Below are 15,353 nucleotides of genomic sequence, written 5' to 3'. Positions count from 1 at the left end.
AAAAAAAAAAAAAAAAAAAAGAGCTCACTGTTCAACTCCCCTCGCTAGAACCCCCCCAAATTTCCCCTATTATGGCATCCCCCACACCCCATTTTAAGCTCTGAGAGGTCAAGGAACATGATTGTCTTGTTCTCTTTGTATCCCTAGCACAGTGCTTTGCATATAGCACGTGTTCAATAAATGTTCATTGATAAAATGAATGAAAGACAGAATGGCCCACCTACTTGCAAATACTTTAGCAGCCCAGCGGGCTTGCAGGTCTGCTGTGGGGATGGCAGCTCCAAGGGACTGAACCAAGCCAATCACAGCCAAGGTTGGCTTCTCCATTAGTGGGGGAAAGATGCCTTTAAACAAGGTGACCTCATTGTTTCTGCTTTTCATGATAGTCTCATCAAGGAAGGGGTAGGAATAATCATAGCCTGTTGCAAAGATGACAGAGTTGATAGCCTCAAACACGGTCCCATCCTCAAACACAGCTGAGGTTTCCGTGAACTCCTTCACACTGGGCTTGATGGACACAATGCCACACAGGATGTGGGATGGGAGCTCATCATTGAACACAGGCTCTTTTCTCAGGGAACTACAGAAATGAGAGGCAAACATCCTTGCTGTAAACAGCTAATTTCCAAGACATACCTGCAACAGCCGGTAACATTGAAATGACATCGAGCAGTTAAATATCAGCATGAGTGCTATTGAACTCTCTTCTCTCATGGCAATTCCTTTCCTAAATGAGAATAAAACTAATTTACAGACATAATAAAGTGGTTAAGAATGCCAACTCTGTAAGCAAATGGCCCAGGTTCATAACCTAGCTCCATCTCTTACTAGTTGTTACTTTTCTGTATGTTTCTTTATGTGTAAAATTGGGGATGGTGATGGAATCTTCCTCATAGGTTGTTGTGAAAATTAAATGACCAATTATCCTTAAAGTACTTAAAACAGTTCCTGGTAATTGCAAGCACTGTTGTTATAAGTGCACTATTAACATAACTTTAAAGTCTTGCTTACATGGGGAAGTCAAACTTGCAGTGGTGGGAAGTTTTATTGCCATGTTTGGTTTTTTTTCATCAGCTGTGTCCACAAAAAAGTATAACAACGTTGATATTGCATTTTAGTTGCCAAAATTCTAGGAATAATATTTTTCAGGACAATATATTTCATTTTGATTTAAGTTTCCTTTGAGATTCTGGAATTTCCTGCAAGTATCTCAGACACAAACTTTGTAAATCCTGAAATGCGTCTCTACTTCCATATCATTTTCTGTCTATCTAATCCTGCAACCTCTTCTTTTACCTTACAAGGTAGCAAAACATAGATTGCAATGAAACCTGTTTTTTCTCCCCCATTCCCCCTCCAGAAACTTTGGGTAATTGGAACCCTTTCCAAAAGGAAGCTTAGTTTTTAGAATGAATGCATCTCCAAAACTATGTTTTAATTGTCAAAATGGAAAGGCCAAAATATAATTTATAGATACTCTTACAAGATAAAAAAATCTTAACCAGCTCAAGCTATGGGACTTATATTGAACATAATTTTTAAAAACTTTTATTTTAGGTTTGGGGGTCCATGGTTTGTTATATAAGTAAACTGTGTGTCACAGGGGTTTGGTGTACAGATAATTTCGTTACCTGGGTAATAAGCATAGTACCTGATAAGTATTTTTTCTAATCCTCTCCCTCCTGCCACCCTCTACCCTCAAGGAGGCCCCAGTGTTAAATGCACAAAATCAACATTTTTTTAGGGTTATAGCAGTCTGCACGACTTGGTAGTATAAGTTGCTTTGGATTGACAGTTTAGCTCCTAAATCTGGCATTTGCTCTTTTGATGTGCAGTTCCTCCTTTTTCTTAACCTTTCTCTAAACACAATGAAACTTTTGGCTAGCATGGACCAGGAGATAAAATTTCTCAGTTCTTTCTTTTCTTATCAACTTAAATATTCTTTTTTTCTATTGATACGCTGGTTCTTCTACCTGGAGTGACCTTCCTAATTAGTAAGTGTTGGGCCCTGTCTCTATAAAGAAGTAAATAAATGAATTGACTAATCTTATGGGCCATGTTAGTTCTGTGACTCTCCATTGCTTTATGTGTTCCATGCCTCCTGATGGTCCTGCAAAAATGTCAACATTTCGGGGTGGAAGAAGTGTGCACTTTTGTTTTGAGACGTCCTACTTGCTGAGACATGTTGATTAACACTGTTTTGTTATTTGCTCCTTTGAAGCACATTAAGAAATTTGAAACTAAGAAGAACCAATTTTTTTAAAGCTTTATCATTTACAAAGCAATTCTTGTATTTTTATATTATTGAATACCACAACCATCTTGAGAAGCAGGTATTATTATTGATATCCCCTTTCATCCATAAGCATGGACAAGATATTCTTCCAAAAATCCAATTTAAGTTTGTTCAGTCCTCAAAGTTCTATGTGTTAGCTTGTAGCTATCACAAAAGAAGCATGCATGGCAGGGTGATTTATCTGCCAGCATCATCTCCATTTCAGGTTTTTCTATACCCTTTCTGTACTGGACTAATTTCAATAAGGTTTCCAAGCCATATATGGTCTCTGGGTATATCTTGTCACCTGTGAAACCTTTAGTTTAATGTTACTAGGCTCAATGAGACAACAAAAGTTCTAGAGAGAATAAATTCACTTAAATGAGTGTCCCCCCTTTTTTGAAAAAAATATTCTATTTTTAAGTACCCATTTAAAGGCATCAGGCCATAGTTCTCATGCTTAAACCATGTGTTCATCTTCTGGACATATAACCAGTCAGAGACGAATGAAGGAAGGACATTCTGGAGAAAGGATGCAAAGCGGGTAACATACACCATATCCCAAGGATAGCCATCATCCCAGACCCGACTCATGACCCAGGAACCACTTCTGGTACTGATAATGACCTGGTGGGGAAAGGCAACACAGATTTCAGTATCACTTTGTAAGAAATAAACACAACACAACACACTTCTTTGGGCACTTCCATGCATTTTCCTCAATATCCAAGTAGGAACACTTTTAAAAGGTGGGTCTAAATAAATTGATTAGCAGCCATAAAAAAGAATGAGTTCATGTCCTTTGCAGACACATGGATGAAGCTATAAAAACCATCATCCTCAGCAAATTAACACGGGAACAGAAAACCAAACACCGCATGTTCTCACTCATAAGTGGGAGTTGAACAATGAGAACACATAGACACAGGGAGGGGAACAACACACACGGGGACCTGTCGGGGGAGTGGGGGGCATATGCATACCTATGCATGTTCTGTATGTGTATCCCAGAACTTAAAATTAAAAAAAAAATTTAAAGTCTAAAATTTAAACTAGTAGAGACAGGACTCTCTCACCACTCCTGAGGGCTGGTGTGCAGATGTTGAAAGGATTAGAACCATACCTCAAGGAACAATAGGGCTCTGTGTTCAACTGTGATGGTTTAATCTTCACATACTCATAGACTAAGATGGCAAGTCTGGTAGGGACCAGATGATCCAGTGAGCCCCAGAGGTTGTGGCTGGTGATAGTGCACTAGGTGGAGGAAAAATGTAGCTAAATCTCTAGCTGAAATTAGGCTGATGAGATGTCAAGGATTTAATTCTGTTCTCTGTCCCTGGTTGTCTTTTCCAGTTCTCCCTACACCCATACCCCAAGGACTTTTCCTGAGCAACCCAAACCATGGCAACCGCCTCAGCCCTGAGATGAGTCTGGCTGCTTATCTATTTTACCATCTTTGCAAAATAGACTTTAACTTTGTGATAACTGAAGGGAATTTTTAGTTAAAAAAATTTAGGTTTTATTTACATCTATTTAAGAATTTATTTATTGAGAACCTATTTTCTTAAATATATGTTGTTTCTTTAGGGTCTATCAGTGATACATGATTCAGCTTGGAGTCCTCTGGGAAGTCTTCCTTGACCTTATCCAGGCTAAGTTAGATTCTCTTTTCCCTGTGTTGCCATTGCCACACCTAATTCTACTGGAAGACTCACTACCTCCTTTGGTAATAGTCTGTGTGTACCTGTGAACCTCATCTCCATCCATTGACTCTTCCTTGAAGTCAGGAACTAGTTTAACGTATTTATGCATTTATTTTTAGTTTTTCATAGTTCTGACACATAGTAAGCATAGTAAGTGCCCAATATTTGCTAAGCACCTGCTGTTGATTGAATTTATGTTAGTAAATACCAAATCATGCATATCTTTCAGAACTTCAGGGTGGTAAACAGAGTGCTTTTTGCATGATAGGTTATAATTAATACTGTTAAATAAATAAAGATTAAGTCTGACCAGGAACTAGTCTGTTTGGAGGTGATCAGAATATAAAATGAAAACAAGAAATACACACATACACACTCACCTATCCATACACACACTTATGCACTTATCTTTGGATTCAATGGATTATACTTCCTTACTAGCATTGGGCCACATTACGTGGCTTCACATGGAGGATGTCTCAAGTCCTTCTTGATTTAAAGGACCACATACAAAAAGTGGATCTCTTGTGATGTGACATGTAAGTACCATCCTTAGTGCCTTGGCTGCTGACTTAGTAGCACAGCCCTACCTTAGGTTTATTTCCCAAAACCTTTATGTCATGTACCTGTGTAGCCAGACGGCTGAGCTCAACAGCAATGTCAGATCCCGAATTCTCCAGACCGATCACGAGGACCCTCTTCCCCTTGAAGGCTTCTGGATTCTTATAATCCCAGCTATGGAGGTAGTTGCCTCGAAACCGGTCCAGGCCTAAGTGGAACATGGTGAGTGGTTTGAACTGATTTTCAGAAATTATGAAGATGTTTTCTTTGTGTCTTTTTAAACCTATTATCGGTTTTAATTAAAAAATTCCCCAGTTGAAGTGTATCCAGTTAGCATTTTTTGACATTAAGCCCCCGAAAACTTACTTTTAGTGTCTTAAAAAATCTTAAGGCATGAGAATGTATGTTTCGATAATAATAATGGTTAATATTTACTGAGTAAACTCTGTGGGCTAGATCCTCTGCTAAATGCTTTACATGTTTTAGCCATTTGATCTTGATAACATCCCTGCATGGTAGGCTATTGTCCCTATTTTAAAAGATGAGGAAATTGAGACAAGTTAAGTGGTAAGGAACTAGTGGAATAATAAGTTGAACCCAGGTGTTCTGATCCCATGCTCATAAACATTAAATATACTGCCTGTTAACATTAAGAATTTTAATCTTATTTTCCTTCTGAACCTTTACTCTTTAATTTGACTTGGCCTACGGACATCATACCTAGACATGGGAACTCTAATATCTTTGAGTAGACTGTGTTCCTGTGGCATGGAAGGAAGGCTCCATCTATGTTGTATTTATTTCAGGTTTGCCAGTTTTGGATGGTAATGAAGTGTGCTGCTATACACACACCCATGCGTGTACCCACACGCAAATCACTGAGATTTCTAAAGTTTATTTGCAAATTGTGGATGAAGATGAAATTAGAAACTTAGGAGTCTCCTATAAATAACATAAGCCATTTGGCAGTTGGATTCCTTTTTTTGAATGTAAATGTGGTCGGAGATCCCATGTGCTGTCAGAACTTATATTTCAGTTACTGTCTGTAAAATAGGAACTTGTGTTTGTCTGATCTCTGGCTTGCAGGTCCTTGATTTTTTAATATAAGGACTTGTGAAGCTATTTATTACTATATCTATCCTATCATTAAACTTAATTTTTTTTTCTTTTGAAATCTTTGGGACTTTAAGAATAATCATTATGTAATATCTATAGAAATACATGTTTCTAACTCTTGAGGTTTGCATATAAAGTCCCCAGATTATTATATATTTTTCAAACTTACCAGGAAAGGAATCAGTTGGCAGATTGGGGTATACATGATGTCCTGAACAAATCATTACAGCATCAAAAATAGTAGATTCCTGTTTCCCATCCTTTTCAGTAACAACAACCCATTGGCCCATGACTAAGAAGCTGGTACATTTCTTTATACTGGAAACCAGGGTCTTAAAGAAATCCAGAAAATTTATTTTTCTATTTACAATTCTGTATGTGAAAATTTTTTTCCTTCTTGCCCTGTTTCTGTGGAAGAAATAATTGTTATGAGCTCTCTTGGTCATTCAGAGATGTATAGAAAGATATTAAAATTGGAGTCACAGTGAATCTTCAGTGAGTATTTGAATCTCACAAGAAAAATTACTCACTGGAGTACATTTACTTTTTGACATCAAGTTAGTAGATTTAGGGGTAAATCACACCGAATATTTTTGTGAATGATGTCATCTAACAAATCTGTGTTGTTTTCTTATGGCTACTCTCTACTGACATGGCTTCCTCCTTTTCTGACCTCATCTTCCATCTACTCAATAAATATGGGACTATTTCAAGGTTTGATCGTTGGCGTCTCTTTTGCTCTACATAAATACTCTACCTTAGAAATATTAGCAACTTTCATGGTATGAATATACAAATACATCTATCTTTGGTCTCTCTTCTATCCAGTTTAGCTTGACCTTTCCATCTGGAGGGCCACCTAATACTTCCTCATATGTAGCAGGTTTTGATTGACCTACTTAAATTTCCTTTGAAACTGGCTTCTGACTTTATTTCTTTGAATGATGACATGAACCTCCCAGTCACTTATGCTTCAAATCCACGACTTGTTTTCCTTGTTATTTCTCCATCCTTGCCTTACGTTTAACAATAATTTCTCTCCCAATCTCACGCTTTCTTTCCATGATTGCTAACACTGCCTTCATTCAAGTCCTTATCACTCCCTTGCATGGACTACGGCAAAAACTCTAACTAGCCTGTCTTCAGTCTGCCATTTCCTACAAGCCATCCTTTGTCCTGCCTGTCAGATTAATCTTTCTAAAGGACCATATTATTTCATGTCTCCTGCTCAATTTCTGTTACTTCACAGCCTCTTAAACTTATTCTACATTTCGAATGTGATTACTATTAAGTCCATGCAATTTTGTTCCAATTTACTCTTTTGGTTTTATTTTCTGTTATTCCCACAGACTTTTCTGGAACATATGCTGCAAATTGCTTCCCTAATGTCCATTCTCCCTTCATTCTTACTAACAGAACCCTGATTTTGTTTGGAGTGACAACATACCCAGCAAAGGGATGCATTTTCCAGGTTCCTGTGCAACTAGGGTGGCCTGTGAGATATAAGCAGACAATGTTGGACAGCTTTTTCAAGAGAATTTGTAAAAGGGGAGCTGATTCAGGTGGGAGAACATCCCTTTGCCCTTCATTCTTTCCTTTTTTTTTTTTTTTTTTTTTGGCCTAGAAGGCAGATGTGATGGCTCCAGCTTCAGCAACTGTTTTGGACCACAAGGCAAACCTCATGATGTCGGCCTCATGCTAAGAAGGGTGAAGCTGAATCTTTGATGACTTTGGTGCCATCATAGAAGCTCTGGGTGTCTCTTCTTTGGACTTATTTTACATGGTTGCAAAATAATCCTCTGTTTTTTTCAAAATCACAGTATTTACACACTAGTTTACTGATATATGTAGCCATATCTCATCTTACCAGATATATCTCCCTCCTAGCCAACTTGGTTTGCCCACTGTTCTCCAAATGAGCAGGGCATTTTCTCACCTCTCTAATTGTACTCATGCCACTCATTTATCTAAAACACCTGCTAAATACAACTAAATTTTACCTCCTGTAGAAAATACCTTCCCCCAAAGTGTTGCCTCTTGCTTCATGATCTCCATAGCATTGTTTTATTTATAAACAAATCATATATAGCTTTAAAAAGTTTTCTCTTTGATTGAAATTGTTACTGGAATCTTATTACTTACTCTTTTATATATTTATTTTGAAATAACTTCGTGAGAGCTGAGTCTTAGACCTCCTTTTCTTTTACATATAGCACATAGCACAATCCTAGCACACAGTAGGAACTTCATTAATGGTTGTTGATATTAATACCGTGATGGAAGCAAATGAATGTAATGAATGAATGGAATAAAATGACTATTGGAAAATTTTATTTTTACTATACATTTGGGGCTACTCCAGGTAAAATAATGTAAATATCACCACAATTCATAATTCTGCTGATTGTTTTTCCCACTATATGCATGTGTTCTGCATTTAACAGCAGTTAATTGAGGTTAAGAGTTCCAAACATACAGACAGAAATGCTTAGTAAAGAGTCCCAAACAAATGTAAAACATTATTCTCACAGAAACAATGCTGAAATCTCAAGTCTTTTAATAAAAAAACTTATGAACCGAGTGGGTAAAATGGGGCAATGACTATATTTCCCATTTAAGTTGTTAACCTTTTCATAACGTAATGGGAGAATTCCTACCAAATGCTGTGGTTTTTTGAACCACAACTCGTTGGCATTGAACTGACAAAATTCCTAATATATACTAAAGAATTCTGAATTATTTCCAAAACATCAGAGCATGAGGGTGGAAAGTGGACAATGACGGGATAGCTGCCTCCATTTTCTAAGGTAGTCTGAAAGCTCTCAGGGAGTAGTGGACTAATAAGTCTAGTAGAAAAAAAAATCAGTGCGTGAATGCTTTATAATCAGAGCCAGTCTTTGATTACTGAGGTGCCTAAACATTTGGCTCCAAGTTTTATAATAGTTTGCTGTCTCCTTTGCTCTAACCCACACATATATTAATTTCAACAGTACAAGTTATGAGGCCCCTACCTCAAACTGTATGTATCTTAAAAGATCCTTCTTTTGAGCAAATGTCTTTATATATTCCTGGAGCTTGCTGTGGTGCATGTAGTTTGGGTAATCATCCGGGTAAGGGAAGTCTGGAAAGCACATCATTTCTTTGGAAGAGTTCGTGAATACAGACTGGTAAATGCTGGCTCTGCCTTCTTCTGTGTGGTCCTAGGGAGAATAAGAAAGCTTAAAGAGAAAGCCAAGAATTGTCTTCCCTTCAGCGAACACAGTGGTTCAATTCTTGGTTGACTAAAAAACCCTTTTAATATTTAAAAGCACAAACAAAAATTAAAAGCTCTCAGTAAGACATGGAATGGAAAGCTCTTTACGTAGCACCTGGCACAGAACTGGAGATCTTTCCACGTGAATCCTCTTACTGTAATTACCCTCAGTGTTAGCTCTGTCTTTATAGTCACTCAGTGGTTTTTGCTTTCTCCTGTGCCACCACTGGTTCTGACCTTATACTCAGGTTAAAACAAACAAACAAACAAACAAACAAAAAACAAAAAACAAAACAGTTTAGAGGAGGCTTTGAGTTCCAGCCTATTTATTTGCTATTGGAGTTTAGCAAACTCTTCACTGGCAGCAACCCGATATTGAAGTGGTTTCCCAACTTTGGCATAATCTGAATCACCTGGAGGGCTCCTTAGACCATAGATTCTTGAGCCCTATTCTTAGAATTTCAGATTCAATCTGTCTCGGGTATTGTCTGAGGTGGTTTGCATTTCTAACAAGTTCCTGGTGATGCTGATGCAGCTGGTTTAGGAACCACACTTTGACAACCACTGCTCTGTTGTAAATGAACCCTGTTCTTTGGCTCATCAGTTGCTGGCCTTCACTCCTCACCAAAGAAACACAGGAAACCAGAGCCCTTAGAACATGTGTTAGTTCTTGGCACTTCATTGTAAAGCCTCTGTGTAATTGAAAAGTGGCTTATCTTTTAGAAGCAGTCAAAGGCTAAATTGAAAATAAACATTTCCTCTCAGCCGTGAGGGTAGGGTAAAAGTGCACACAATGTGCTGCCTTGAACATACATTTCAGAGCTGGCAGCTTCTGCTTCCAAGGTCCCGAAGGGACTCTTGTGCAATGGGGGAAAGAGATGGAATGTCACGTTGCTGATGGATTCAAGATGTGTATCTCCCTCTCACACCAGATGACCTCTGGAAGAGGGAGACAAAAAGTGCTGGAAAGGGTTGAGAGGATTGTGTCCCAGTGGGGAAGTAGGCGGCTGCCCGAAGCCTCAGTATTTTTTCTGAAGTTGAAAACCTAATCTTCCTCTGTTCATGGTTGCTGTATTTCTCATAAACATGGAAGCACAGAAATTTAAACTTTTAAAAATGTTTGTGGAGGTCAGAAAAAGTGTGAAGGCTCATGCCCAGCAGTTTGGCAGGCTGAGTGCTTCCCTTTCACCCACAACTAGTGCCTTTTACTGATGGTTGTGAGAAGGAGGAGAGGTTGGAAGGAGGTTTTTTTCAGCTGCCCATTGAAAGGAGGCAGGGCTGAACTGTGGGATGGAGCCTGGTTGAAGAATATGAGACTCTGTTCTGGGAAACAGATGCTAAGGCCTTGGAATATTTCCATCTTGAAATATTTTTATGCCCCTTGACCCCAGGCAATTATAACACGAGGAGAGAAGAGTTCGTACACTACAGCTCCTTGGAATTTTTCCTAAAACACTGTTCTCCAAACAAACACAAAAAAGCAAATGTATTATGTAACAAGTCAGTTGCTCCAAGGAGCAGGCATTTTTATTATTTCAATATGAGGTGTGGTTTGAGCCAGTAAGGAGGAAATTCAACTTAGACTCTGCCTCTAGCTGAGGGAGCTTGCCCTAGAACCAGAGATCTAAGCAGCTGTGGGCACCATCTGTCTTAGATGATAACTGTGTTCATCTCTCATCTTTCCCACGAGAACATAAGTAACTTGAGGGCAAAGCAGAGGTTAATTTCAGAATGTTGTACATGCATCTGAGCAGTCTACCTTGATCTTCTTTCCTATTCCAGCTCTGCTTATGAGTCCCACATCTCCTTGTCTAAATATGCCCTTGAAATATGCTCAAAAGTTGCCTTCAACTTTCTCATGCCTTTCCTTACCTTCCCTCTCAGCTACTGCCAAATCATCTTTAGCTTTACTGAGCTCCCATTATCCTTACTGCCCTAATTATATAGTCACTTATAGTTATTCTAATACTTGTTTTCTCACTGCTTTTACAGTGCTGACTGGTCTCTTATCTGCAGCTATGCTTAACATAGTACCCTACACATAATGTACTCATTACATATTAATCAAATGAATATATGAATAAATGAGTGGGGAAAAGTTCAAATAGTCCTGGTTACAGCTTTTGCAATCAAAATGCTACTAACTTATTGTTAAGCATTTTTTTTTTTTTTGAAATGGTGTCTTTCTTTGTTGCCCAGGCTGGAGTGCAGTGGCATGATCTCAGCTCACTGCAACTTCTGCCTCCTGGGTTCGAGATTCTCCTGCCTCAGCCTCCTGAGTAGCTGGGATTACAGGCACCCACCACCACACCTGGCTAATTTTTGTGTTTTTAGTAGAGATGGGGTTTTTTCGTGTTGGCCAGGCTGGAACTCCTGACCTCAGGTGATCCACCCGCTTCAGCCTCCCAAAGTGCTGGGATAATGGGCATGAGTCTCCGCACCTGGCTGTTAAGCAGCTTGTTATTACAGCAGTAATAAAATCTTTTGAGGACATGAGGCCCTATTTAGGAGTGGATGAAACTGAAAACACACTCACATTCAGCCTGCTAGTGTGTAAATCCCATTTGGTTTTCATTTCTCAGAAAAAGCAAATAGTGAAAAGTTCAGAATTATCAGGTTTCTGTCTGCTAGAACACCTTCTAAAAAAGGCTTGCAAGATACAGTCTTATGTAACATGTTAAAAAAAATTCCTCTCTGATTATATATTGTGCCAAGCAACTTTTCTAAGAAAAGAAGGAAGGGTTGGGGTGTGTGGAGGGGGCTAAAGTTTTCAGTATTTGTATGGGTCCATCTCCTCACCAGGCCTTTGAGTAGAAGATTGCTTACAGACACGACCTTATGGAAAAGAGGAATTTCCTCTTGTGGATAACTCAGAATCCAACTTTGCATCTTATTGATAACTCAGAATCCAACTTTGTATGTTATTGATCTTTGTATCATATTATTGCTTCCTTAAATAAACTTTCTGATCTGGCTATATTGGCTAACTCATGGATCCCTCTCTGCACACACCATGTTCATCGCCTTTTCTGTGCCTCCTGATTGTTAGTCTCTGTTACCTGGTGCTGGCACACAGTCAATGCCTACATAGGTCTATGGAGTGCCATTCGCAGACTCTGTTGGGAAATGCACTCTCTAGGAGTTGTGTCACAGGGTGTCCTCTATTTTGCTTGTCTGGGGTTATCCTTCAAGGCTAAGTGTAATCCCTGTGGGAGGTTTACTTTGACCTACTAAGATTTCCGTAGTCCACCCTCTTCTAAAAGCTCGAGGTACTTGTCCATCGAATTGATGGTGACAAGGTCTATCTTGTTATCATGATTATGCAATCTCTTATTTAAAAGTCTTAGGGCCAGATATATTTTGGAATGTGTACATTTTTGGACTTCGCTCCATAACACTCCTAGACAGATCTGGGGCAGCAATCTGTCAAATGCAATAAACTTTCTGCTGTACAACAGAAAGTGAGCCTTAGCCTCATGTTGATCCAATTCACGTTTTTTAATCTTATGATTTCAGAAGAGATTCTGCTATCAAATGAGTTTTTGCCCATTTTCTATCAAAGGATTGTGGAATTATATTATGGTTTGCTTAATCAAATGAAATGGAACCATTTACAAAGAGTGATTATATTCCATATTTATCATTCCAGTACTTAGCACAAACTAGCAGAATAGATGCTCAAGCATAATTTAATTGTTACTAGGGAGATGGTAGAAAGCCATTTTATGATTTAGTCTAAGCTGTCCACATTTCCCTGAGCAAATGTAAATAAGGAAAATTAAATTCTTGAAAATATTAACTCTTGATTATCCCCTACTGGGAAATAAAATTAATGACCTTATATCTCATGGAGTGCTTTAAGGGTTACAAAACCAAATTTTTTTAAAAAAAAGCTTGGAGAAGAATAAAGATGTGTTTTAAGTTAGCACTGATATACTCTATTGGAGGAGGCTATTGGTGCAGGCAGGGCAATAACTGAGACCAGGACAGGAAGTAGTTACAAGACGAATGATGTGAATATAATGTTTTCAAGCCAAATATGTATCATCAACAACTGATTACAATGACTGGGAAATTCAGGACAGAAGAACTAGAAGTTTCTCCAAACTTGGCTTTGAAATTTAAAAAAAAAATGTGTTTACAAGGACTGTTTCCTAATTATATTATTTCTACGGTGAGTCCAAATGGCAAAGACCATAATTTTTCTCTTTGGATTTGGAGCTGATAGACTATTCAACAACTGCACACACATCACACACAATCATCATCTATTATAATTTCTATCTGCCCAATAGACATAAGTTAATTATAGAATCATATCCTCTGCATTTGACAAATGAGCATTTGAGGTCCAGGGAAACAAAAGCAACTGGCCTGAAATCTATCTGCCTAGAAAACCTACAAGTTGAAATTAGAACTCAGGACTTCTGACCTCAGGATCTCAGTCCAGGTTTGTTTGCCTCTTTTCCAACCATGTTCCTGGCATTTAAGAGCAATAAAGAATAGAATCGTTTCAGTTACCTGGGAAGGCCATGGTACATTTTTGACTAATTACTAACATTAGTGCCCTTTACAGCTTGGAGATCTGGACTTCACCATGCAGGTGATGATGTTTAATGAGCTGAAGATGTCCTTTTCAGAACAAATTTTGCTGGTGTGAAATAGTTTTTAGGGCATTAGTATGATGGGAGAGGTAAGATTTTACTTTCCAGATCTGGAGCTTTTGTGACCTGCCTCCTAAATCTGAATTAGAACTGACCAGATGTGGTTTGCACTGGAACCCATCTCCTTTCACTGGTGTTACAATGATGTGCCACTCACCGAGAATTTCCACAGGCCTCCAACATTGTTGCTCCTTTCAAAGCAAGTGGGCTCCAACCCCTCCTCCAGACAGCACCATATGGCAGCCAAGCCACTGACTCCAGCTCCGATGATGCCAACCCTCTTGCTCATGATTGCCTGTAGGAGAGTCTGGAGAGAACACCTTCAGAAGAGTGTCTTTAATACTTACAATTTTTTCGGTAGAAATTATCAGCCAAGGTTTATGTATCAGGAACCTCACTCAAACATAAGAAGACATAGATGCACATTGATAGTATATGCTCATTATTTTTACCACTTTTGCTATAATAAGATACTAAAACTGGCTGCTTCTGATTATTCAATATGTCAAAAATAGCAGAGTCAGTGAATGCTAGAGCAGGAAGGACCTTGAAGATCATCAATCCAATGCTCTCAATTGCAGATGAAGCTTTGGCATGCCAAGACTAGAAACTACTTCTTCAAGGTCTCAGAGGTAACAAATAAAGGAATGGGAAATAGACGTTCAGCCTGCTGCATGACATCCTCTGTACAAAATCACTCCTCATTTTGAATGCTCTAAGGTGCTTCACCTCTTAAGCAATCACCTTTCTCTCCCCAGAGAATTTGCAGTTCTCTAAATGTGGAAGAGAATGGCATTTAACAATATCTTTTGATGTAAAATTGGGAAAGGGGAGGAGTTATTCTTAAAGTAAAATTCCTTTTTTTTTCCTTGTATTTTTAATGGTATAGAACCCTAGTAAAATCTGAAAGAGAAGGATTGAGTGTGGTAGGGATAAGAGAAGAACAGGGGAGGGGTGGGTGGAGTAAAAAGAAAGGGATAGGAAAAGGGCAAGAATGAAGTCCCTGGTTCTTGTTACAAAAAGTATAAAACAGTGACTGCCATGGCCACGGGAGCTGTAAGGTGAAACTCCTGGGAGATTAGGGGAACAATGATTCTTTTATTTATTTTTGCTTTGGAAATATAGAATATATAAACAAAGGCTATGCACCTGGACTATAATGAAATGTTTTGTTGTGCCAACAGTGAAAAGTAGCTCAGATTTCTGGAAACTTAGGAGGGCCTGATCTGAGTTGCTGAACTAACTCTAGTAGAGGAGCTTGTAAAACTAGTGAACTCAAAAGACAGAATTGTGGTCTTTGAAGCTTGTCTCTGGCTCCCTCACATTTCTATACCTGTGCTTCCTGCTTCTGTTTCCCTCCTTCCCTTCCTCTGGCCATTCCTTTCACTGTACTGACAGCCTTCTATATGTCATGCATTATAATAGTCTTTTGGGGGGTTCAAAGACGAGAAAACACAGCGCTTTCCATCCAGAACCACGAAGTCTAGTGGTGAGAGAGGTGATAAATGTCACAGTGGAAGTATGGTTCAGTGTAGTGCTAGCATGTAGGAAGAAAAATCTAGGTCCACCTGGAGGAAGAATAAGAGAGGCTTCAAGGAGTGTGAGAAGAGTGCACTAAATCATGAACTTCTATCATTCTTCCTTCAAACTGAGTCTTGAAGTAAGAATAGATGTTTTCCAGACAGATAAGGGACAAGAAATAGAAAACAGGCAGAGAGAAAAATATGTGCAAATGCATAGAAAAGTAAGAACACATGATGGGGGAACTATAATTAGTTCAG

The 15,353-nt window shown here is 38.7% G+C and overlaps 1 protein-coding gene across 1 annotated transcript in view; it reads right to left on the bottom strand.

Moving 5' to 3' along the window:
* The window catches only part of LOC108526232 (putative dimethylaniline monooxygenase [N-oxide-forming] 6), a 24,161-nt gene extending 9,110 nt beyond the window's left edge, over positions 1 to 15,051 (bottom strand). Inside the window, exons 1-6 of the mRNA XM_017866879.1 lie at positions 13,730 to 15,051; positions 8,667 to 8,855; positions 5,825 to 5,987; positions 4,605 to 4,747; positions 2,703 to 2,902; positions 219 to 580 (exon numbers count right to left, since the gene is read on the bottom strand). Of these exons, the coding sequence (XP_017722368.1) occupies positions 219 to 580; positions 2,703 to 2,902; positions 4,605 to 4,747; positions 5,825 to 5,987; positions 8,667 to 8,855; positions 13,730 to 13,861 (1,189 nt within the window). The 5' untranslated portion in view covers positions 13,862 to 15,051. The remainder of the gene's footprint in view (positions 1 to 218; positions 581 to 2,702; positions 2,903 to 4,604; positions 4,748 to 5,824; positions 5,988 to 8,666; positions 8,856 to 13,729) is intronic.
* Positions 15,052 to 15,353: the final 302 nt, after the last annotated feature.

The sequence above is a fragment of the Rhinopithecus bieti genome, unplaced genomic scaffold (genome assembly GCF_001698545.2).
Source record: "Rhinopithecus bieti isolate Rb0 unplaced genomic scaffold, ASM169854v2 scaffold_1853, whole genome shotgun sequence".
Classification (NCBI taxonomy): domain Eukaryota; kingdom Metazoa; phylum Chordata; class Mammalia; order Primates; family Cercopithecidae; genus Rhinopithecus; species Rhinopithecus bieti.
This window is presented reverse-complemented; position numbering and strand designations above follow the sequence as displayed.